The 26,631-nt window shown below is 38.7% G+C and overlaps 1 protein-coding gene across 1 annotated transcript; it reads left to right on the top strand.

Annotated features, from left to right (window-relative positions):
* The first annotated feature begins 661 nt into the window (after positions 1 to 661).
* scn1laa (sodium channel, voltage-gated, type I-like, alpha) lies at positions 662 to 26,631 on the top strand. Its single transcript, XM_040148984.1, has 27 exons — positions 662 to 833; positions 4,940 to 5,256; positions 5,876 to 5,992; positions 6,213 to 6,304; positions 6,414 to 6,542; positions 7,494 to 7,585; positions 8,226 to 8,444; positions 8,545 to 8,608; positions 8,769 to 8,910; positions 11,028 to 11,234; positions 12,192 to 12,461; positions 13,094 to 13,465; positions 14,222 to 14,354; positions 14,477 to 14,715; positions 14,808 to 14,981; positions 15,081 to 15,437; positions 15,626 to 16,105; positions 18,084 to 18,216; positions 18,328 to 18,482; positions 18,850 to 19,023; positions 19,210 to 19,332; positions 21,116 to 21,391; positions 21,553 to 21,609; positions 22,515 to 22,652; positions 22,809 to 22,913; positions 23,008 to 23,278; positions 23,391 to 26,631. The coding sequence occupies exons 2-27, from the start codon at positions 4,993 to 4,995 to the stop codon at positions 24,581 to 24,583; spliced, it is 5,976 nt and encodes a 1,991-aa protein (XP_040004918.1). The 5' UTR covers positions 662 to 833; positions 4,940 to 4,992; the 3' UTR covers positions 24,584 to 26,631.

The raw sequence follows: 26,631 nt of genomic DNA on the forward strand, positions 1-26,631 counted from the left end.
ACTATACATTTCTGGCAGGCGCGTTTTTTGCATTCTGGAGACTCTGTGACACTTTGTAAATTTCTCTCACATTGCTGTCTGTATCCACCAGGTGGCGTTAGAGTCACAGCAAATGTCCCGGCTCACAGGGTGCCCCCCCACCCCCCACAAGTTTACAAAACGTATTATTATCCATATGCAAAACATAAAGGTTGTATTGCAAACATACCTACACGATCTGCTCACGCTGCAGTTTGATGTGTTTCGAAATGTTTTTTCTTCTGACTGAGTGTTGGCGCTTCAGGCAGTTGATGACTGAATACTTAATTCGACGTTTAATAATAACTATAGGCTCCTAAAAAAAAAAAAAAACTGTGCCACTTACCCCATCCACTCACACACACACACACACACACACACACAGGGGGGGTTCGGAACTCAGTCTGATTCTTCGTTGTGGCTTTAGCTTTTAGTTGATGATACATGCCAGACTGCAAACATTCAGACAATTACGATAATGTCCACCACAACAGAATCTGAGCAGCCACTCCGGCATCCCTGCCCTCACTTGGTACCCTTGAACATCCGGAAGCGCACCAGCACAGTTCTCTGACTCTACCGAGCGGAGGGGCGGATGAAACTCTCTCCCTCTCTCTCTCCCTCTCTCCCTCTCTCTTTCGCTCTCAGGGCTTTTGCTATTGAAATCGTGGAAATGACCGGTCCTGCGCTTTGACTGGCGTCAAACATCATACACGGACGGCGGGGTTTATTTTTAACAACACTCTATCCACACTGAAGTTCATCCACGGTATTGTGGCGAGTATCGTTCCCTCGTCGAGGATGGAAAACTGATGGTGAGTTGAAGAGAATGTGTTAAAGTTGTATCCGAGTGCTTTTTCTCAACCGAAATTGGCCTGAAAATTACTAAAAAGTTTATTTCTGTAAAAGATTTATGGAAGTCTGTAGCTGAGGAAAAAAAAAAACAGTAGTACTTTTGCTTAAGAATTTATCTATCTATCTATCATCTTTTATCAAAGTGTTTAATGTCCTTATATTTAAAGAACTGTGCCTGAGGGGTTTCACAGTTGACAATATGATATAGCATTTGTTGAATGTAATGTTTAATGATAGTAACAGTTGTGGAAGATCTGTACGGAAAAAGGTGATTGATCTCTTTTAGTTCATATGGGCAAAGACTAATGTGCAAATCATGAGCTACAACATATTATAGAAGTTAATGGGTATGGCAGCAATTATTGGCCCACACTCCATCTTAGACAGCTTCCTGCTTGCATGATTGTCAACATCATTATTAGATTGCTTACAATTAGAGATCATCCTGTTGGTGTGTGCTTTCTATCCAGACTGTACACACACATTGCAGCCCGGCAGCTTGTAAGAAAAAAAAAAAAAAGACATCAGCTATTTCGCCAACGCCCTGAATGAGCAAGATCAAATCCTGATCCTGTGGTCTGTACGAGGCAGCAGCAAGCATTAGTTGTGAGCACTTCAGGGGTGCTGCTGTGTAGGTCCCTCAGGACCCGACAAATACTGAGGTGTGATCACTCTTCGTACAGGTATGTTTAAGTCGAAAGAACAAGTTATTTCAGTCCTAATGATTAATGGATGTCATTCTGCTAATCAGTAATCAGGCTTTTATCATTCTAGTTTTTATTGTTTTATTGTATTGGCTCAGTTGTTGGCCTGCTGGGCTAGTCAACATAAAGGCTGGGGGTCGAAGAGAACTGAGCTATGGTAGACTGTACAGAAGTCTGCACCCTTACTGTATATCTTAGAGAAAACAACCTCAAGCTAACAAGAATTTTCAAAACTTTTATATGAGTACAACAGTCCAAATTAAAGGATAGATTCACGCTTTTTCAAGTCTGTCTTAGAAAAATACTCATAGGCCATACACACGGGCTTGGATAAAAAGGTATTGGTCGCTGCAGTTGTTGTCCTCCTGTCCGTACTGGTCCTGAAGAGATCCCTTGCTTATGCGGAGGCTACAGCTGTGGAAGACGCCAACTTGATTTGACTACCTCAGACAGGATGAATCCTCATATTAGCGCTTGCTGAACTTTAGAAGGCTTTTGGACACAGAGCAAGGACTGGGGATCTTTTCACGAGCCTGTATAGAGAAGAGAAATGATTACATTGCCAATAATTTTTCAATATTCATATGGGAATCTGTGTATTGTGTTGAGACACATTTGAAATGTAAACGTATCTGTTAACCCTCTTTCCAACACTCCCTGTCGCACTGGTCAACTGAAGAACAGTACCTGTGACGGATCAATTGGAAAATACATAGATGTTATTTTTTCTGTGACATTATACAGGATCGCTTGTCTCTTTCGTTGTCTCTTTCGTTGACCTTTGTGAATGTCTAATCGTCTTTATTTTACCATGTTTGTTGCTCATAGACTGGGTTACAGTTTGTAGCTAGCTCACCGTTATCAGTTTCATTTCAAAATGGATACATTTCTGACAGCAGAGGCAAGACGCTTCTGAAGAAACATCATGCCTTACCTTGCACTCATATTCAAGATCTCAAAAAACTTTTATCCTTAACTGTAACATGAAAACCAAAATTAACAAGTGTAACTAATGATGGCTGCAGCTCAGGATTTCATTATCAATTATCATTATCAATCTGTTGATTATTTTCTGAGCAATCAGTTAGTTTTTTTGGTCCATAAAAAGTCAGAAAATGATTTTGAGAAGTCCATCACAAATGTCATCACAAATGAGTGATGTACAGTAAATATTCAAGAAGATCTTCTCTTTGACACGTGAGTGTTTTATATACTTGGAGGTGAATCGGGTGGCCTGATGCCAAGGTCAGTCTTCGCTTCAAGCGCATCGGCAGGACACAGTTAAATGTGTTGTGAAGAGCAAATACCAAAGTAATGTGATGACATTCTGTTCCAGTGAGAGTTGGTGGAAACAAATGTATCCATTTTAGGTTAGTCAGCACAAGGTCATGATGCCGACAGGTTGCAGATAAATTGAAGTGGGCCTATTTGAAGCTTGAAAGTGACAGTTCATATCTCAAGTTGTGTGTAAGTTGGGAAACAGATTGACACAATGATGCATACCTCTTTAAAGGTTAGTCACTGCACGTTGACCTTGTCGGGTGAACATTAAATTAAGGTTTGTTTTATTTTATGTTTTCATAAAGTTTTCAGACAGTTAAGAAGTTTTTCTTACTGTTGTTCCAATTTTGTTCCTCAATTGATTATTTTTTTCCTTTTAACCAAGACTATATTGTATTCCTCTAAATAGTTATAGGCTACAGTTATTGCTATACGGAGTGACTGTTGTCTTTTACACTTTTCTCAAGATCATTGCTTATCAGGGGCACTTTATCGATGCATTTCATGCAGTAGAAATATATGGGCTTCAGAACCTACTGAACCATACATTATGTAAACAATATTTGGTGCATTGTAACAAAGGGCTACACTTTTTACTCTAAACTATGATGGTATGTACACGTATCACGTTTATTTTTGCGTTTCACTTATAAAGGCCACAGCACAGCAGAGTAGGTGCGCCCTGAACAACATCAACATGGAGAAGTGAGCATACTTGAGACATACTCCATCCCTGACTAAAACCAAATCAAAGCCAGTATTTTTGTGTGAAATGTGACTGGATATGGAATCGTCTAAATATAAATGGTTCACATTCATTGTGTAGAAAATAATGTTAGAAAGCACATTTCTCATTGCTGCAGAGTGTTTGTGTAAGAGCAGGAGCTGTGTTGGCATATTCTCTGATAGACACAGATACAGTACATTAAATTAAAAGTGTGTACTAAGAACAGGCCAGCCACTCTGGTCTTAAACAAAGGGCTGATACCAGGTCTATAAGTACTTGTCCATAGTGACGCTGACTACAACAAACATGAAGATGAGATGTTTAGATAAGATGACTAATACAACCACAGGCAATGTTACTGCCATCGATTGGAGACGTGTCTTCATGAACTTGATAGTATTTTGTCCAATACCACATTCACTTCCATTGAAAATCAGCAACTACCTGCTATGTTTCATCTTCCGTGTCTCTATTCAACTCTACTGTATCTCTATTGTTTTCATAAGGTTTTGCTTTGTTTCAGTGTAAACCAAATGTTCTAGTAGATATGTAACCATGTGGGTAGACCTATATTAAAACTCGGAACTTTTTTCCGGTAGTTGGACATCCCTTTGTTGCTACAATTACATCACAAGCATGTACAACTCACCGCTGAGGGCAGTTGATTGATCAGTGTGTTTGTGATTGATTTCTTGCATCACAGCACAAAGCGTGGAAGTATTCTATTACACTATTACATTCAGATCAGGCAAAAGCTCTTGTGGCAGGGCACCCAGCGAGATGCCATGCAGTCTGTAGTGCATTCATATTTAATACTGCATAGGTCTGGCTAACACATCATACCAGTCAGGCCTATTAGTAGGATGGATCTTTTCCTCCCAGCGCTCTGTCTCAGGCTCTGAAGGAAAAGTGGACTCTTTTCATTTTGAGGGATGGAGGAGAGGGGCAAGAATCCTACCTGGAATTGATCATTGTCATGTCAAAGCTTAATTTTATCTACAGAAGAGCAGATAATTAGATCTAATTTTACCACAGCTGGCAGGAATTTATGTGTATGACAGCCATCTCTAGGCTCATTATAGCCTGCTACTTCCTGAGATGACGATCTCTGACCAAAGAACTGTAACGCACCCACCTTCCTCTCTTCCATTAGCAGCAGTTCATGTAGTTTGTCATTAGGAATTTGTCGCCAGAAATACAGATGATTATCCAGAGGTTAATCATTACACATTAATCCTTCAGTTACATTTTTCAGCTGAATAATTTTTCATGTCGGAACAAGGATGATACAACTCAACTTTTTAAACAGTTGTCAACCTTTAATCACAGCGCCTTGTTTATTCTGACCCCTCAGGCCTTTCTCATGTTGGAGATTAGCTGTTCACTTTGAAGGTGCAGGATGAAAAGATGGCACAGCTGCTTGTACAACCAGGTCCAGACAGCTTCCGACCCTTCAGTCGTGAGTCCCTCAAAGCTATTGAGGGACGGATTGCTGAGGAGAACGCCAAGAAACCCAAGGGTGAGAAGAAAAAGCGCAATGAGGAGAATGAGCTCAAGCCCAGTCGTGACCTGGAGGCAGGCAAATCACTCCCTCTTCTGTATGGGGACATTCCTAAAGGCATGGTGTCGACACCGCTGGAAGACCTGGATCCCTACTACTGTAATCAGAAAGTAGGTTTACTCGATTTCAAACTTGAGCATTAAGTATAAAGATTGGATGGAAACCTCGAACACAGAAGATTTAGGATTCAAATTTTTATCTTGTCTCACCGTGATAAAGAGTAGTTTGAGTTTGACAAAAAAAAAAAAAACCCTACCTCAACAAATGGAGTTTGCTCTGTTGTCATCACAAGACCTAAGTATTGGACTATTGTTTCAGAAAATTAACTTTCATATGTCTATTTTGATTTTATCCTAACTGCATTCATACATTATATGTGGTTCAATACTCCTAAAGGCTGGTGTAGTGTTGTGCCGATGTTCATCTAGCACTGCACGCAGCTGTTGTTATTGCAGTTTTGTCATCTAGCCAGAGGCTTTGAATCTTAGATGACAGGAAAACGAGGCAAGTAAAAAAGAATGGATTTATATGAGGTACATCTGCAATATACAAAATGTGTGATTTGTACACTGAAATGTTTACTGTAGACCACAGGGTTAAAGTTTTTTTTTTTGATCAGCAGTTGTAAGTAACCATATGATACCATCATTTTCTATTTTTGTTAACTATAATGAGATGTTGCAAGGAAGTCTAATATGTATTTTATACATATCTCTATTCTTCTCTCAGACTTTCATAGTATTAAACAAAGGAAAGTTCATCTTCCGCTTCAATGCCACTCCTGCCTTGTACCTCTTGAGCCCCTTCAACCTTCTTAGAAGAATATCAATTAAGATTTTGGTACACTCATATCCTTTCATCAAGATATTAATCTGATAAGCATTAATGATGTTTATGTTGAGCCCACACTAAATCTGTGGTTTCTAACTGATACTCGATTGCTGTTTGTCAACATAAGCCAAGGGTGAATTGTCTACATTGCTACTTTGTTTAAGATATAATAAATTATACACAAAAAGATGTTAATTTCACAGTGAAATAAGTGACATCCTTGACAACTGCCTGAAAATTGTTCAGCATGGTGATCATGTGCACTATCCTCACCAACTGTGTGTTTATGACACTGTCTCGACAGCCTGACTGGGCAAAGAATGTAGAGTAAGTTTTCCATGAATTGCACATTGAATGGCCTATACATACTGTATCACAAATATATCACACACAGTGTAGATGCCATGTGGAATAACAGATGTGTCTTTTTCAACAGGTACACATTTACTGCAATCTATACCTTTGAATCCCTTGTTAAAATTTTAGCCCGAGGGTTCTGTATAGGAAAGTTCACATTTCTAAGAGATCCCTGGAACTGGCTGGATTTCTCTGTCATTGTTATGGCGTAAGTACTTTTAAATCAATAAAAATAATTCTTGAACAGCTGTTCTTTACTTCGAAGGTTCCAAAGTAAAGAGCTTGTATTCAAGGTGTACAAGCTGGCAACCAACAAGTTTTGTGTTTTACACATCTGCAATACTAACTATTATTTAGTTCAAAATATATTTTTTAGGTCCTAAAGGATGAGGCTGGTGTTATTCTTTATTTTTCTTACAGTCAACAAATCCCAAACTAATGATACATTAAAAATATCTCTCAGTATTTTCCAGTTTCCCTACCCTGTCTGTCCAAAAGCCCGTTGGTTTCTACTGATGATGTGAATCTTAAAAACAGCTTCTTCTTTTTTTAAAAAAAAAAAGGCAAAAATAATTTTCTAAAACCGCTGAGCAGTGAAGTCTTTAGCAAACATTTCAAAAAATGTGCGTTTGTTAGCCACTATTTTCGGCCACAGATTACCATTTGGAGTGAGTATCTACGGTGGCAGGAAGGTGTACTGTATGTGGGATTGACTCAAAATACAGAGCTCATGTTCTTGGTAATAAAGGAACGAATCACTCAGCATAAAAGTTTGGCTCACCGGTGTTTTTTTAACAGTGTTTGGACAACATTGGAGGTCTACGGCACAAAGGAATAAGCTATATCAGGCAGTACTTGTTATGATCAATTCACCGTTGGTAATGCGCTTAACATTAATATAGAATATCACCAATCTTATCCTTTAAGCTTGTATCACATGGGACCTGGTTCATATCTTACTGCTTATCACACTGGCCTCATTATCATTTTACCTTCATGAACATGCCTTAGTTCATACTGTTGCTTCACCTGATACTGTATGTACCAAAATGTAATCATGTAGTTTATCTATCTACTGTAGGATGTTTGGCTTCAATCCATGTTATACGTATTGTTGTCAATAGTCAATATGCCATATTAATTTTAAGTTTCCCCGCAGGTATCTGACAGATTTTTTATGCCTAGGCAATTTTTCAGCTCTGCGCACATTCAGAGTGCTGAGAGCTTTCAAAGCTATTTCAGTTATCCCAGGTAAGCAGTCAGAGCGAGTGCATGTTAGTGGGCCTCTTGCACGCTGCACCTCAGCCTCCCCTCCTCCTCCATTCTTAAGCAGCAAAACTGAAGATTTAACGTTCTGCGAGATCTGTGCCATTTGCATTTGTCTTTTGAAAAACCTGCTCTTTTTTTGCACTGATGTTTCTGAGCAGACTAATTTGACTGCCATTTGCTCTTCTTTGGGTGTTGTTAGTGAAGGCATAATGTAATTTAATTTGTGGTGAGGGTGCGTCCCATTAATTGTTGCATGTGCATCATCACAGATATGCATGATCCTAATTTCCTATGTTACTTTCCTCTGTCTGATTGCTACAATGAGTTTTGACTAACAAACAGCACCCATGTTGTCAGAAAATTGAGAACAAAATGTTATTTAAAGGGGGTGGCGAAAGACTTATTTTTTTCCTAGTATTTCTAGTGTTTGCTATTAAAACAGCATAATTTTGAAACTTCTTCCTCTAGTGGCTTGTTCTGTAGATGATAGTCAAAGAAAATTAAAGAATGAATTTGTTACTTTATAGGTAGAGCTCAATAGGATTTTTTTGTATTGTTACTGTAAGTTAGCAACGTCTTGAAGATGACTACTTAGTTTAACAAGTGATACTATAACTGGCAGGCCTGAAGACCATCGTTGGTGCGTTGTTCCAGTCAGTGAAGAAGCTTTCCGATGTGATGATCCTCACCGTCTTCTGCTTAAGCGTATTTGCCCTTATAGGGTTACAGCTGTTTATGGGCCATTTAAAGCAAAAGTGTGTACGGATGCCAACAAATGACACATATAATGTGACAGACCAGGAGAACTTCTTCAACTGGACTGCCTACCAACTCAATAAGAGTGAGTATAGGATTTTCCTCTGTTGTGCTTTGATTTGGTCACAAGTTGATCCTGCTTGGAAGAAAAAAGCAAAACTCTGATTTTCTTCTCTTCCCCCCAGGTAATTATTATTACCTTCCAGACAAACGGGATCCATTGCTTTGTGGAAACAGCAGTGAAGCTGGGTAAGTTTATTCCCCAACTTTTAGAAGACTGGACATAATATAGAATTAATATAATGCTTTTATGATGCATCTGTTTTGGCATGAAACACATTATCGTACAGTGTGAATAGGCAGAAGTGTGATTCCTTCAGAACTTCGCGGACTGTCTGTTTTTTTGCAGGCAGTGTCCGGAGGGGTTCACTTGCCTCAGAGTGGGAAGGAACCCAGACTATGATTACACCAGCTTTGACTCATTTGGTTGGGCCTTCCTTTCTCTGTTTAGACTGATGACACAGGATTACTGGGAAAACCTTTACCAGCAGGTAGGCAGTGGAATTAGGAAGACCAAAAGAACTTTACTAGGCATATAATACATATAAACACACGTATTAACAATTTTCAGTTGATACACGAATATCAATTAAGAAATGCTTTACATAAAATAAAAAGAAATATAATTCATTAACAGTTAACAGTCAAATCCCATGAAATATAACAACAGGTCAAAGAAATTCATAAAATCGCTAAAAATGTGTTGAGAAATCTGGCTGCAGCATTTGGATTCATAGAGACCCACTAGAAGTGTCCACACCGATAAGGATGGAATCTGATTTAATTAGATACTCAAAATGTTGTCGCTGGGTATTAACAAGATTGAGGAAGGTATCATCTGCATAAAAATGAAAATGCTGTCTACATATAATGGGATCTAGTGGCAGCTTGAAGAGAGAAGAGTTAATGGCCTAGTTGTGTAATCTGGAGAACTCCACAGGTCAAAGAAACCTTTGAATTTTACCTCAACAAGAACAGATAATGCTCTTTTTTAATAACATAAATACAACAAATTTATATCCAGTCGAGATATTTCCACCCAATGTTTAAAGGTATCCATACAGGGCTGTTAGTGGATAAAAATACATATTGAGCAGGAGTAATGAATTTTCTAGTGTTATGTATTTTGTCAGTCATTTTAAGTCAACTTAAAGGAGTCACAATAAGCAACCAGTGTGAAAAGGCTAACACTGAAATGCTGAAAAGCACTTGAGAGCCCATGGAAGTTTCAAGCCCTGGTATTTTAACAGCTTTGTTAAATTGTTCAACAAATTAATTTAATCTAGATTTTCCTGTGTAGCTGTGTTTTGGATGAAGCTAATTACTTAACCATAAGTGCCATTAAGATTCTTCCGTGTTTTTTTGGTTGCTCAGTGAAAAAGGTGTTTGGTGGCAAAGTCATGAAATGTTTGACCTCATGCATGGTTCAGGGTGCTGTACCTTTACTGTGTGGTTATCAAAATACATAAAAAGACCATGCTTGCTGTGTTAAGGAGGGGCTCTGTCAAAGACAACACATTCTCAAATTACAATATTGGAATTAAAGGGAGTATTGTGATCATACTGTTCAAATAAAGCTCTAAAGGAGGAATAATGATGAGTCCTATTATGACTCAGGCAAACACAATGTGAATGGACCTAAAAAGGCAAATAGATGTCCAATGAATAGGCCAGTGCTCAAATTTGTAATATCAACAAGTAAAGCAAACAAAGCTCCCATGAGAAAATCTGTTCAGCACCGTGTGTAATTGGGTAACATTACCTCTTTGGGACTATCAACAAGCTCTCTTTTGTGTCAGTATCTTTTGGTCATGATGTGGAACGGTGATGGTTTATATTTTTTGATCCTTTTATTAAAATTTTGATAGACAGCCATATTCAAAACCAAATTTGACAGTCCTTGAATAAATAAATGTAAACCCTGTTTGTATTGCTATTACGTATAAAAGAAATCAACAGTGGGTTTGATTACCGCAGCAACAACAGGAAAACAGTTCACATTATGCATTAATACCTACATCCTGATTCAATTATCTCACGAGTTAGTAACATTCACAGACAGTATTGTACTGGGTAAATGAGACAATAGTTTGACCTGAGGGTGACTCTAGCATGACGTATGAATTTGCACAGCAAACTCAGCAGACAAATTGGCCTCACGGTTGAAAAAAGGCAAATCACAAAGCATTTAAATTGATTAATTTGATGTTATTGAATTTCATGTAGGTTTGTTACTCTTGAGAATGTGAATGAGCTATTGTGAATGTGAATCTGGCCATTATTTTTCAAAATATATTGGCCACAGACAAATAAGTGGAGTTACAGGGGCAATTACGTAACCTCAGCCACAGCATCATAATAATCAATCATACACTTAATTTACAGCATACAGCACTCTTATAAAAGCAGACAGTTTACCAAATGTTTTACAGAATTGCGAGAAAATAAAATGGAAATAAGACAGGATAAAAAGGTAAAATAAAAGGAAAAATAATGAGTATATTAGGTAAGTCTATCGAATAAGTATAAATGTAAACAAGATAGCACTGGTGATTATAAATAGTCTGCATGAGTTCTTAGACCAGAATATTGTGTGTGTTCCTTCCAGACATTGCGGGCTGCTGGGAAGCCCTACATGTTGTTTTTTGTGCTAGTGATATTCCTTGGTTCCTTCTACCTGGTCAACCTGATCTTGGCTGTAGTAGCTATGGCCTATGAAGAGCAAAGCCAGGCCACCATTAAGGAGGCTAAGGAGAAGGAGGAGGAGTTTCAGGCCATGCTGGAGCAGCTGAGACGGCAGCAAGAGGATGCTCAGGTGCACGGCCATCCATCCTCATACTGTATATGTCATCATTTCACACAATAACATCTTATTTACTCATTTCATTGTACAGTACCAGAAATTAGATGGCTTATGCTGAAATTGGAAAAGAAATCCTTTCATGAATATCATACTCTTTTCAGCCCATTCAAAGCCTACAGACTAAGAAAAGATATGTTAGATGTGCTCCAATGTTTTTCCTAGCAAATGTACTGTATCTGTGGTAGTTGCCTCTACCTGTATGATAATGAGTATATTTTAAATGACTCTTTGATTATATATGATTTTACATGGTTATATAATATATGTCCTTGTATACTCGACAAATAGGATTTCACCACCAGCTTCTGTGGTTCTAGAATCGGAGCCAACTCTTTTGTCTTGATTTTTTAGCAGTACAATAATGTTTCTTGAAATTTTGCCACCTGACTTGCATTGCAGTACATACTGTAGTTATGAGTCAGCATCCCCTACAGACCTGAGACCTTGGCATTTTGTTGCTCACTCCCAACCAAGCTACCACCCCCTAAAGCTATTTTTAGACCGAAGGAACAAAAACCATTGCTTCCTGACTATGGAAGCTTTAGCTGCTAATTTTGGCTTGCTACATCAGTCAGAGACACACCTGTACAGATAGCAGACAGAAATCAGAATACTGAATCCCAGTTTTTCTAATGGGAATTTCCAAGAGACCAATCATAAACAAGGTATTAGTATAAAAATGTAAACTTATTCAGGGTGTTCTATGTTGTGTGCATGATCTTGAATGTCTTTGGTTCTCATAAAGCCAAAGTGCTCCTAAGCTTGAAACAGAACCCCAATCTCTCCATGAACACAGCTATGCACTTGAACATACCTCCGACACAGTGTCAGAAAAAAACTAAACAAAATAAGAATCACACAGATTTATTCCACCCATTTACCCCCATTGTCTTCTCTTTCCTCTTCTAGGCAGCAGCAACTGCAGCTGCTGCTGAAACCGGGGAGGTAGGTGACAAAGTTAGTGGCACTGAGAGCTCCTCTGATACCTCCAAGTTCAGCTCTAAAAGTGCCAAAGAGAGACGCAACAGACGAAGAAAAAGAAAGGAGGAAGGGGGCAAAGGAGCTAAATCGGAGTTTCCTAAATCGGACTCGCAGGACAGTTTAAAGAAGGCTCGCTGCCGCTTCTCTGTGGATGCAAACCTGCTCAACTATGACATGAAATGCTCATCCGCACATCAGGTTCGTTACGATTGCAGTATGATTTATCTGCGAAAACAGTATTCAGTGCAGTATGTGTTCCATTATTCACTATGCACTTTTGCTCATTTTCCTCCTCCTTCATGAGTTGCTAACAAATTTTGCGATTACTCCCATGTCATGCAATTAAGCTTATGCAATGTTTCTTTGACTGCTATCACAATGGCAAATTTTTTCTTTTCATCGTTATCATCAGTATCATCATTGTCATCATCATCAACGTAATTCTCATCTTCTTCTTTGTCTTCATCAACTTAATATATTCTTGTCATTGTCAATCATCATCAGGATGCATTTTTAATTTTTACAATTTTCCTTCTTACGATGCTTATCATCAGTATGATGATGATGATCATCATTATCTTTTTCCTCATCATGATCATCATCTTTACCATTCTCAGTCATCACCAACATGTATTTTTAATTTTGCAGTTTCCTTACAATGCTCATCATCATCATCATCATCATCATCATCATCTTGCATCTTTTTTTCTTCACCTTACCGCAGAAATCACTTTTTTTCATTTGCACAGTCAATCATTGCCATCGCAATTCTTTCTTCTTTACAATCAGCATGTACCATGTATCCACTGAGGAATATCTTTCTTTCCTAGTCCGTTCTGAGTTTTCGTGGACACCTGTTCTCATCCAGACGGAACAGCAGGGCCAGCCTTTTCAGTTTCCGAAGCCAAGCACAGGACGTGGGCTCAGAGAATGAGTTTGCTGATGATGAGAACAGTATTTTTGAGGACAACCTGAGTCGGAGGGGCTCTTTATTTCTTCCCCGGAGGTTTGATCGACGCAGCAGCAGTCAGAGCCATTGCAGCTTCTTGTCGCATCTCCTGCTTCCACCCAATGGGGTCAAGCACAGCTCTGTAGACTGCAATGGGGTTGTGTCTCTGGTGGGTGGGAACTCTCTCCCATCGTCACCTGTGGGGCTCCTTCTGCCTAAAGTGATGGTAGATATGGCCTCCACCGGAGACAACGTAAGAAAGGGTTGTCGAGTCCAGATAGTCCTATTTAATTTGCCTACAACTCTATTTTAGCCTTGGTTCTCTTTCTAATTCCTTTTTTTCTCTTTGTCTTTTTCCTGTCTGACTCACACTGTGTATATTTCAGGTCATTTCTTGGTCATTATCACATAAGTGATACTTGACATTACTGCTGATCATTTCCCAAACCTTGGAAAATGTTTTAAATTGATTTCGGTGTTCCATGCAGCCGTTGGGTTCCATTCATTTCAGTAGGTTATGCAGTGAACAGTTAGCTGTGTTTACTTGTTTAATTGTTCCGAAGATACATTATTGTTGTGTGCTGATGCAATTGCAAGCAGGGGCTATTCTGAAAACTCTTTGTGGTGGTGTATTCAGAGAAGCTCTAACATCAGTGATTTGGTAGTTGTACCGTGAATTTAGCCATTACATTTTAGAACATTAATTCTTACCATTACACTTTTGTTTCCCGATCCACTATGATTGGCAAACATAACTGCAGCTTCTAACCATCTGACCTGGGTGCCATTATTGTGCCAAGTTATCATACATGGCTTTACATTAAGATATTCTTATTGGAGTCAACCTTGTATAGAAATATGCAGTGTAATTTTTGCAGCTTCGCACTGTGCTACTAACACAAACTACTGACACTTTAATTCATGTTTGTAGCTACTGTACATCCATGGTAATGTGTTATGTTATTTTCTGTAACACAGTTGCATCTGTAACAAATCTTTCTATTTCCAGGCTGACACCACTGACACAGAGTACAGACAGGCCGGTGGAGGAGCAAACCAGGAGTTCATGGACTTCCTTGATGGCCCAGAGGCCAGACAGAGAGCCCATAGTATCGCGAGTGTCATAACAAGCACAATGGAGGGTAGGTATTCTGTACCATGGCATGTGTATCCTATCTTGATTAAACTGCGGATACTGAAAAGATAAATTTTACTTGTACGTAAAAAATATTTATTTTCATTTTGCCATCAACTGGTGCATCAGAGCTCGAAGAGTCAAGGCAGAAGTGTCCTCCTTGCTGGTACAATTTTGCCCACACCTACCTCATCTGGGAATGTTGTCCAACATGGCTGAAGATCAAGAAGGTGGTTAAACTAATTGTGATGGACCCATTCGTGGACCTAACCATCACCATCTGCATTGTACTCAACACATTGTTTATGGCCATGGAGCATCATGAAATGAGCAAGAGTTTCTCCACTATGCTGGCTGTGGGCAATCAGGTGAGTGGACTGTAGGGTGTGGCGTATTGAAAATGTTTTTCCAAAATAAGTGTCATCTTTATTAATGGTCAGTATTTTGGTTTTTTATAAAGGTATTCACAGGCATCTTCACTGCTGAAATGGTCCTCAAGATCATTGCAATGGACCCATACTATTACTTTCAGGAGGGGTGGAATATTTTTGATGGAATAATTGTCAGTTTAAGCTTGATGGAGCTTTGTTTGGAAAATGTGGTTGGCATGTCTGTTCTGAGATCATTCAGATTGGTAAGTCTAAATATAAATGTGTCATTAGCAAGTCATTGATCAGGGGAATTTTGAGTGCAGAAACATGTGGAATGACTTGTTTTTCTTTTCTTTTTACAGCTGAGGGTATTCAAGTTGGCTAAATCGTGGCCCACTCTTAATACATTGATCAAAATAATTGGTAATTCAGTGGGGGCTTTGGGCAACCTGACCCTGGTGCTGGCCATTATCGTCTTCATCTTTGCTGTGGTGGGAATGCAACTGTTTGGAAAAAGCTACAAGGACTGTGTGTGTAAAATCTCTGCTGACTGCACTCTACCCCGTTGGCACATGAGTGACTTCTTCCATTCATTCCTCATTGTTTTCCGAGTGCTTTGTGGAGAGTGGATAGAGACCATGTGGGACTGCATGGAGGTGGCTGGGACGACCATGTGCATCATTGTCTACATGATGGTCATGGTTATTGGAAACCTTGTGGTACATTATCATCTCTTATTGTCAATTCATGAGTCCAACTCATCACACTTTTTAGATGATGATGCTGGTTGATGTAAAGAATAACCATCCACGATGCAGTTTTATAACTACATGTTTTGTTCTTATCATAAAGTACAATAGCTAAAAGATAACATAGTCTCATGCTAAATAATGTCATTATCTACTAGGTGCTGAACCTGTTCCTGGCCCTGCTGCTGAGTTCATTCAGTGCAGACAACCTGGCAGCAACAGATGATGACAGTGAGATGAACAATTTGACACTTGCCATTGGAAGGATACACAAAGGCATTGCCTTTGTTAAGTCCCTGCTTCGAAGTAGCTGCAGCAGTGTCTGTCTCAGGGGTAAGAAGAAAGGGAAGGGTGATGACAAATCCATGGATGAGGTCCACAAACCTTTAGGGCCGAATGGTGTCCCCAACCATACCATCAAAGACTTTACTAAGAATGGCAACGGGGATGTGACTGGAGTGGACAAAAATGGAGACAAGTACATAGTCAGCAGCAAGAGTGATGATTCTATAATGTCTTTCATCAACAATCCTAGTCTGACTGTCACTGTTCCGATTGCTGTGGGAGAGTCTGACTTTGAAAACCTCAACACGGAGGACTTCAGCAGTGCTTCATCTGATCCAGCAGGATGCCATGTGGTAAGGATCCTCTTGGTCTGATTATTCAAGTTGCTTTTACTGTTAGAGATAATGCTCGAAGTCTCACCAGCCACATCACAAGCAGACTAATGTTTACAATGTGTGATGGATGACTTGATTGTGGTTCTTCGCAAACACATTTATTGTTGAGGGAAGTAGGATGTCCCATCACAGTGGTCACTTTGAAGCACTTAGCCATGGCAACAAGGTATGAGCATGCGATGTCACATTTCCCTTAAAGATCCCATATATCATGACCTTTTAATGAGGAGAGGTAATAAGGAGAGGAGAGGAAAATACCAGTGTGCAGATTATATTATGCACCATTTAAGTCTAAGTGCTGGTGAGTTGAGTCCTCCTCTTAAGGGAGCTGTTTGCTTTGCATTGGAGAAGATCTCAAATTGTGAAAGAAAAAAAAGCAATACACTGACTGTCTATGTATATTTTGTTGCAGTGTTGTTGTTGCTAACTTCTTTATTTACTTTGTGATTTTTTTTTAATGTTGTCTCAACTATAAATCATTTTTCCCACAGCCAATATTTTATATGAAGATCTGTAAGCAATGTACGGCTTGCTTGCTGCTGCTTTACAGATGCCCTCAAAGTTTTAAGAGACTTGTGAGAACACTTAACAATATACAGTATGTTAGACTCATGTAAAAGATTGTCTGCCTCATTTACATTAACCATCCAGTAACCGTTTTGGCAGATCACTCATCTGTTTGCATGCAGTTTTTCTTAATTTGATTTAATTTGAGTTTAAAACTAGGTCAAATTTTTTAATGGATTTTGCATTGTGACATCAAATATATCTAACTACAATGATGCATTGCCCGCGAAGGAGATTATTATTATACATATATTATTTAAATCTAACATTCACATTGGGATGATGACAACACATTTGTTATTTTTTGTGATTTTCATCAATTCAAACTTAACAAGATATTAAATTTCCACAGTTTACTCTTCATTTTGCTCAAATTTGACACGTAGCACTTAGGACAGAAAATTAATGGATGTAGTGGCAATACAAGCACATTGACATTAGTGCTCACAGTATATCGCAGTAACATGCTTACATCATTCCCTGCACCATTTGCTGGTCCCAGGACAGCCCAGTGCTCCAGCATTCTCTAGGAAGGCGTTCAGGCTGTTCTCATCTGCCAGCTATTAGCAGACACACCCTGCAGAAAGCCAAAGCACAACAAGATATATATCATAAGACTGGCTGCAACGAACAAGTACTGTGTCTATACTGTGTGTCTCAATCTGACTAAAAAATATTTGGCAGTTAAAAAGATAAATGCAGTACGTTTCTATCTTTGTACTCTGGTTTATCTAAATAAATAACAGCAACTGTATAATTTAAAAAATGTAAAATGTGTTGAGTTAGTGTCACCTTTACCTTTATTATAATATCATGTCTGTGAGAGTCAGGTTTCCTCTCCCACATAAAATAGAGCCGATAAGTGTAATGTAGACTTCTTATTGCCTTCTGTGATTAAGAGCACTCAGCTGCTCTCCTGCTGTCAAGCCAATGAGGGTACCCCAATGTTTGTTCTGCAGAAAGACGACATGCACGTGTTTTCATGTTGACATTTAATCCTGAGAGTTTTTAAATCTTAGTTACAGCAAATACTGATTTGTGCATTTTCTTTAATTAAGCCTTCATACATTTGATTAAATCTTGAACTAGATGCATGTCAACGATTCTTGTGAAGTCCTTCTCACCCACAACCTTAAACCAGACAGGCAGCAGACATCTGTTTCAGTTAAAAGATACCAATTACACACATCTTGTACAAGTGTCTTGGTATTTTCTGACTATTTTTGTAAAAATTAACTACACTATGGTGAGATACGGGGTGCATGAATTGTGTGGAAAGAAAGGTTCCCAGCATGTCAGCCGCTTACATTTTTAATGGTAATATTATGTTTGCTCATCGAAGACTAGTTTTACCCTGCTTCCTCTGCAGATTGTAGATGACGATGGGCAGCTCAGCACCTCTGAAGGCAGCACAGTGGATGGTATTCCAGCTGGGGAGGGAGGAGAGTCTATTGACTTTGAACTAGAAGAATCTATGTATCCTGATGCCTGCTTTCCTGATGGTGAATACTGCTACAACCACTGCCACCACTGAGCCTGCTACTACAGCCTTGGTGTTGATCTGATATTGCATATTACACAACTAAATCACAATCCCCTTTGTCTCTGCTCAGTATGTGTGCAAAAGTTCCAGTGCTGTCAGGTAAATGTAGACGTTGGCTGGTGGAAGATGTGGTGGACGCTGAGAAAGACCTGTTACCGGATAGTGGAGCACAACTGGTTTGAGAGCTTCATCATCTTCATGATCCTGCTTAGCAGTGGAGCACTGGTAAGTCTCTGCAGGAAGTAAAATGTCGATAAAGTTTCTTTGAACACCTGACTTGGCTGCTGTCGTGTATTTACGTATTGCATCTGGAATCTCTCGGCAGGCAGCAGATTCTCAGACAACTGTGTTTCATTTAATGTTATTGAGGAAGTGCAGTCTCACCTTTAATAGTCTTTTCTCACTGCTATGGTTTGGTACAAAGTTTGTTAGAAATTTTCTCAATCTGTGCAACGTAAGGTCACTGCAGGGTACTCCTCAAATCTTTCTAAAACATTAGCAGTGACAATTTCTTTCCATGCACGTTTGGCATCACTGAAATTTGTATTCAGATTCACAATGAATTACTCATTGTAATTTTCTTCACATCCAGGCATTTGAAGACATCTACATTGAGAAGAGGAAGACCATTAAGACAGTGTTGGAGTTTGCGGACAAAATCTTCACCTACATCTTCATTCTGGAGATGTTATTGAAGTGGGTGGCATATGGATTTGCCAAGTACTTCACAAATGCCTGGTGCTGGCTGGACTTCCTCATTGTCGATGTAGGTTGAAACGCCTTCACTCACACAGAAACACACATACTCTCATGTTCGTAAACAATTTTTAATTCTTGGGTGTTTTTTACTTAATAAAATAGAGTCCATGCTTTAGTATTTGACAATTCATCCTTTAAATTGAGTGTAATGTGTCTCTTCTACTTTCGACATCTGTGTGTGTATTTGTTCTAGGTCTCACTGGTCAGTATGGTAGCCAACGCCATGGGATTTTCTGAACTTGGTGCCATCAAGTCTCTGAGAACCCTGCGAGCTTTGAGGCCCCTGAGAGCCTTGTCACGTTTTGAGGGCATGAGGGTAAGCGTCATTGGATTTACCCACCCACTCAGAGTCACGGTGCTCTGTCTGTCGCCAGCTCACTGCACTGCTACAGAGCACAGGCACTCTGAAGTCTCACTCTGCTGAGGAGCAGCATATACCCCATCATTTTTTTGCATGTAAATTAAGCATTCCTCTCCTTTCCTAATCCTCATTCTCCAACTGTTATTTGTCCTGAGGGTCAACTCAAAACTTATTTAAATGATAAAGTTGATTACATCACTTTAATTATACTTATAATTATCTCTAATTATACACCAGTGATGCAGGATTTAGATTAAAGGAATACATTGACATTTTGGGGAATGTGCTTATTCGCTTTCCTGCAAAGAGTTAGCTGAGAAGATTGATGCTACTCTCATATTTGTCCATTAAATATGAAGCTACAGCCAGTAGACAGTTTAGCATAAGGAGTGGTAGAAGGGTAAACCAGCTAGTCTGCTAATTAACACGTTATATCTCTATTATATTATAACATATTGCGGTTTTATGGGGAGTTATGTGCCTGACTATTTCATGGCAGTAAGCAGGGAATTCCTCTAGCCTCTATTGTTTGTCTGGACCCCTCATGGTGAAGATAAGACTCCAGGGAGTCACTACTCCCAGTAGTTGGCTATGTCCTAAATCACTCTCTATTTACTATGTAGTGCACTATATTTATTGTCCGCCATTTTATTTGAGTTTCCAAGTTCTGAGTATGAAACTATACTCACTATATAGTGCCCTCAAGAATTCCACAATAGAACAAAGAAAGTAGTGTCTATGACATGTACACTCCTTTCGGCTAAAAATCCCACAATGCAATGCTCCTTATTGTATAGATGCAAAAATTACCATTGTGCTTCTCTACAGCTGTCAGTGATGAAACAAAATGATGAGGATTAGCAAGTGTCCAAAGTAACGATCTCCTGGCTCCAGCTTCATCTTTAACAGACAGACATGAGAGTGGTATCGCTCTGCCTCTCTTACTCTCAGGAAGAACGCAAATAAGCGTATTTCCCAGAATGTCCTTTAAGTGGTGCCATGTCTGCTGTAACAAAAATAAAATAATATTTTTGTTACGTCTCATAACATTACAATATTTTGCTGTGCAATGCAAGCATGGTCTAAACTGGGGTTGATAACTTATGTAAGTGAAAGGGGAGGGTTGTCGGCTGCTGAAATCAATGTAACATATTGATTAGTTGCTTTCAAATTGTGGTGGTCTAGATTTACAGCACAGTTATGATGCTGGTCTTTCCTCACGTGGTAGCCAGTGAATTCCCTCATTTGCATGAACAGTTTCTCACGTGCGTCAGTAGCGCCACATTCGTTTCGGCTATAATTTCATTGTTTTTTGATATTGTTTGCTGGGTTCTTTAACATGATTTCGTCGTGTTTTATTTATGTTTCTGTGTACAGTAAGCAAATTTGTGGCATCCTCCTGCCTCTACAAGGTGTTTTGTTTCAATGTTTCTCTAAAATTTAGATGTAACCCATTAAAGCCACTTTAAGATACACAGTATACTTTATTTGATTGATCTCCTGCCTCCTCTCCTAATTCTTTTCCCACCTTTACCATGCAGTTATCATTGTATCAGTGCTTTGGTCTTGAACATAACTGTGATGAGCTCATGCTGATGTGTATGTTGGCACTGAAATATTCACTCTTGTGTTTTCCTATTCCTACCATTAGCAGAGTATACAGTGTTGTGCTTCAGTTGTACATTCTGAGGTCTCTGCCTGCTGTACAAATGGGTCTTGTTTGTGTGTCGATGTGCAGGTGGTTGTCAATGCCCTGCTGGGAGCCATTCCCTCCATCTTCAATGTGCTGCTGGTATGTCTCATATTCTGGCTCATCTTCAGCATCATGGGAGTCAACTTATTTGCAGGGAAGTACTACCATTGTGTCAACAGAACCACAGAAAAGCGTTTCCTTCCATCGGAGGTGAAAAACAAGACAGAGTGTTTGGCCTTTGGCAAGGAGGTTGCTCGCTGGAAGAACGTCAAAATAAACTTTGACAATGTTGGTGTGGGTTACCTTGCACTGCTGCAAGTGGTACGTAACTGAATCATTTGTGAGTGTTAAATAATTGCATGATGTGTGCAATTTTAAGTTTGGTAATGTTTTATTTGCTGTATGGGTGGAATATAGGCAATGATGGAAAGATCAAAGGGCTAGTACAATATATTTTTTTTATATTGTGCATGTCTATACAGGCTACATTCAAGGGCTGGATGGACATCATGTATGCTGCTGTGGACTCTCCAAATAAGGTAATCCTATTTTCATGTATTGCCCATCCTGTTTGTTACATTTTATAATCTCTTTTATAGATTGTGCCTCTTAATATCACAATACTTAAGTTCTGTTACAAGTTGTAATTTTCATTAAATCAAACAACTAACTTGCTATTACTATTTATGCTTGTAATTTTTTCAGTATAGGCCATTCAGTGTATTTAGATTCTGTAAATATCTGTACAGTTCAAAGAAGATGTAAAAAGCCTATATAAAAAAAAATCAAACAAAGATTTGAAATTAAATACAATAGACGTTTTTATATGTTGTTATATGACAAGATACCTAGCTTCTTGTCTTTTAAGTGAATTGTGACATTAAGTTTCCATCCCACATTAAAGTTAAATCACAACAAGAAAAACAAAGAGGTGTATTGTCTTTCAGTGTTGTACAGCAGAGGGCAAATTAAACCTGCCAATACTGAATGCAAAGCACTGTCATTAGTCTTCATGAGGAGTACCAACAGAGCTTTTTCCTTTCCGGGATGGAGATGTCCATACAAAATTTAAAAAACATATAACGGAACAGCAACATATAACTAGACATTTTGCATCGTTTTGTGTTTTTTATTTAATCTTATTTGTTTTTAATGCTGTATCAAAGCTGTATTAAGTTATTGCACACCAAACCTTTCCTACTGCAAAATGCATCCACAAAACAAGTCAACTGTCATTTTCAGCCTTTTTTTGCAGTGGGTCATTTTTAATTTTTGTGAGGGAGTAATTGAACAAGAAGTAGCAGCCACAGTGAGTTGTTAGATGAAGCGTTGCAGGAGACAGACTGCATTGTACCTCCAGCTCCTTATCAAAGTAACGAATTTGTCTTACTATTAAATCTTAACTTTAAGATACTATTATCTCCACTTTCTGTCTCTATTATAGCTAGAAGAGCAACCTGATTATGAGATCAACCTGAAGATGTACCTGTATTTTGTTGTTTTCATCATATTTGGAGCCTTCTTCACACTCAATCTCTTTATTGGTGTCATCATAGACAACTTCAATCAGCAAAAGAAAAAGATAAGTATCAGATCTGCTTTCTGAAGAAAATTTGATATTTTACTTGGTACGCTGATGGAAATGCAATTTTCAAAAGCTTTACTTTCAATTTCTCTTTCTGCAGTAACTCCGTATCACCTTTGCTGTAATTTAACATGTCTCACATTCCCTCTTTACTTTGGGGGTCAAGACATCTTCATGACTGAAGAACAGAAGAAGTACTACAATGCCATGAAAAAACTGGGCTCAAAGAAACCACAAAAACCTATTCCTCGACCATCAGTATGTAGCTTTATTCATGACTGCATCTAATCTCCATGGTAATTTCATAGCACCTAAAATTAAGTTTTGTTTCTCTGCCTTGTGTCTGTTTCAGAACAAGATCCAAGGATACATCTTTGACTTCACCACAAAACAAGCATTCGATATTGTAATTATGGTTCTAATATGGCTTAATATGGTAACCATGATGGTGGAAACTGCTGACCAGTCAAAGGAAAAGGACAAAATTCTCAACCGGATTAATATAGTATTCATTGTCATCTTCACTGGAGAGTGTTTGTTGAAGATGATCTCTCTTCGCCATTACTATTTCACAAATGGTTGGAATGTATTTGATTTCATCGTACTCATTCTGTCAATCATTGGTATGACTCATCTCTTTTCACTCGCCAGATATCTACATACATAATCATTAATTTTCTCAGTATACATGTTTTGTATGTTGTTTGTTTAATGTGTTCTGCTTCCTGTCCTTAGGTATGTTTCTCTCAGACCTGATAGAGAAGTATTTTGTTTCGCCAACCTTGTTCAGAGTCATCCGATTGGCTCGGATTGGCCGTGTCCTCCGCCTTATTAAAAGTGCCAAAGGAATTCGCACACTCTTGTTTGCCTTGATGATGTCACTTCCTGCCTTGTTCAACATTGGTCTCCTGCTCTTCTTGGTGATGTTTATCTATGCCATATTTGGCATGTCAAACTTTGCTTATGTCAAGAAGGAAGCAGGTATTGATGACCTTTTCAATTTTGAGACATTTGGCAACAGCATGATCTGTTTGTTCCAGATCACCACCTCAGCTGGGTGGGATGGCCTACTAGCTCCCATTCTCAACAGACATGAAGATGATTGTAGTGCTAACACGGAGCATCCTGGCAGTTCTGTCACAGGAGACTGTGGAAATCCTCCTGTGGGAATTGCTTTTTTTGTGAGCTACATCATCATCTGTTTCCTGATTGTAGTGAATATGTACATTGCAGTCATCCTGGAAAACTTCAGTGTGGCCACTGAGGAGAGTGCGGACCCCCTAAGTGAGGATGATTTTGAAATGTTTTATGAGGTCTGGGAAAGGTTTGATCCTCATGCAACACAGTTCATGGAGTACCATAAGCTGCCAGAATTTGCAGATGCTCTGGATCCACCGTTACGCATAGGCAAGCCTAACAGGCTCGAACTGATCTCCATGGATCTACCCATGGTGAGTGGTGAACGCATTCACTGCCTGGACATCCTATTTGCATTCACAAAACGTGTTTTAGGCGAGGGTGGGGAGATGGACATCCTAAGGGGGCAGATGGAGGAGCGCTTCATGGCTTCCAATCCTTCCAAAGTGTCCTACGAGCCCATCACTACCACTCTCCGCCGCAAACAGGAGGACACATCAGCCATTGTCATCCAGAGAGCATTCAGAAAGTATAAAAGGAAAATTTCTGTCAGTAAACCCTCTGACACATCCAATGATAACATTCAAAATAATGAAACACTCATTGTCAAGGAGGTTGTTGTCACAGACAAACTCAAAAAAAATTATAGCGCTGATAACATTGGAACAGCACCTTCAACTGCCTCTCAGCCATCATGTAACAGTGTGACCACAAATGGAAAAAACAAATATGAAAAAGACAAAAGCGAAAAGGAGATTGTGGGGAAAGATGTCAGAGAGCAAAATATATAAAAAGAATCTTGGTAATGCATCAAAGACATTGTAATTAATGACAAAATGTTTACAACCTTTAAAAGTGATTAAGTCATCCACTGGACTCCCTGCCTTAGTATGGATATCTATGCCAAGCTGACCATGCTTACTTGAGTCTAAAGGTTGGTGCCTAAGTGGAAAGGTTGCTCATTCAGACTGTAGTGGGACCATTTGTGGCTGTGTTCAGGAGCAAGGATGACTTTTGACTGTTTGTGATGATGGGCATCATTTCTCAAAGTGTTCTGAAAGACACATTAGTTAATGCTTTAACTTTTATTGCAGCTAGATCTGCTATCCAGTGTCTTGAATTATTGTTATATCACTGTCTATTGTATTACTTTACTGACTTATTTTTCAAGCAGAAAAAACTGTTTTAATGTTATTACTTTAAGAATTCGTAGTTTGGTTAATTGACTTTTTATACACTTTTTTTTACTCTTCAAAGGGGTTGTTCCTTCAGGGGTAATCTTTACAATGAGCAACATTGTTTTAAGGCTAGTCTTGCTAACTGATAGCAATTAGAATACTTGACAAAGCCAAGAGACAGTGTAAGAGTTGCTGCAGTTACAATAAAGGTAGACCTGCATGAATGTTTCTCCATGATTATGCATGCTAGAGTGTACTATTTTCATCAGGCTCTCTCCCTGTCCACCATGTTTCATGATTCAAACTATACAGTCATGGCATGGCTTGGTATAGTTTGCATGGTTTTTTACACATTACAGAAAGAATACCTTTGCCTAAAAGTCCAAACAAATCCAGCTGAGTACGTCAAGTATGTTTTAGTATCAGTGGCAGAGCGGTAACACTTGGCAGAACTACTTTGCACATTCAGTTTTGCTGAATCATCAAAATCATTCATGCACTTCATCTCAGCCTGCTATTTGCAATGTATGTACCATTATAATATTGCTAATTATGTATGAATTTTATCATGAAACTGTGCTAAAGACAGAATCCTCAACTGAGGGTTTGTTTTGCAAAGCTGGAAATTTAAGAAAAAGCCTATGTTGTTTGCACACATTACTGATCCTGTTATACATTACCTCGCTTTACCACAAACCTCTTACAGTTTGCTCTGAGGAGATCATCTGCAATATTGTCTATTTGTAGGACAGCAGCATCTCTTAAAACTTCTGACTTCTCCAAATACAGGTTTCCTCCATGTGTCTACCTTTTCTTTATTTTGACTGTTTTCTTTCTTAGTTGTTTTTGATGATGAACCTCAGTGTGTATTCTATAAGGATTATGAAATTATGAAATTTATGGAACATTATTACTATTTATAACCTGTGATATAAAACCAAATATATTCACCGTGTTCTGCTGTATTCAGGCAGACAGGGATATATACCCAGCAGGAACTGTGAGGTGAAAATGTAAATGTGTATGAAATCTGTTATATGGATGGTAATTCTTCTTAGAAGAAAAACCTGTGTTTGACTACTGGTGATGTTTTATGATTATGCTGTCTAAGCTGTTTTTATTCTGAATTGAACTGCATATTTTTATTTTGAAATTGTGACTGGTAAGTGATCCTTTATGCTTTTGTGTGCTTTGTAAACTGTTTTTACACAGTTTACCTCTCAATCTTTATCATGATAAATATATAAATTGGATGAAAAATGGCTCGGAATATTCTGAATGACAGTCTCAAGGACATGGCATCACACATCTCATGTACCCTTGGCTTTTCCTACTTCTGTTTACATTTTATAGTGGCAGTTAGTTGTGTTATTTTTGTCAGTTCTTCCCATGACATCCACCCGAAACTGTCACAACTACATCTGTTCCATGTAATAAGAGTATAATTCCTTTCATAGTAGTATACTTTGCATGTAATTGAAACTTTCAATACTTACACTATACTTTATGCATAATGAAAGAATGTTTTTATTACATAAAATTTAACATCTCCCATCATTATTATGCATAATGCTGGTAGTGTATAAATAAACTGCATGCAAGACACTGCTATAACCCATTTCAATGAAAAGCCAAAAGAATAAAGATTACATGTACCTCAA

The sequence above is a fragment of the Xiphias gladius genome, chromosome 16 (assembly GCF_016859285.1).
Source record: "Xiphias gladius isolate SHS-SW01 ecotype Sanya breed wild chromosome 16, ASM1685928v1, whole genome shotgun sequence".
Classification (NCBI taxonomy): Eukaryota; Metazoa; Chordata; class Actinopteri; order Istiophoriformes; family Xiphiidae; genus Xiphias; species Xiphias gladius.

Bases quoted from the DNA above. Each gene is read 5' to 3' on its own strand.
- scn1laa (XM_040148984.1), top strand. From the start codon at position 4,993: ATGGCACAGCTGCTTGTACAACCAGGTCCAGACAGCTTCCGACCCTTC. The intron at 14,355-14,476 runs GTAGGTATTCTG...CTGGTGCATCAG, and splicing joins CATAACAAGCACAATGGAGG to AGCTCGAAGAGTCAAGGCAG. The intron at 18,483-18,849 runs GTAAGTCTCTGC...CTTCACATCCAG, and splicing joins TGCTTAGCAGTGGAGCACTG to GCATTTGAAGACATCTACAT.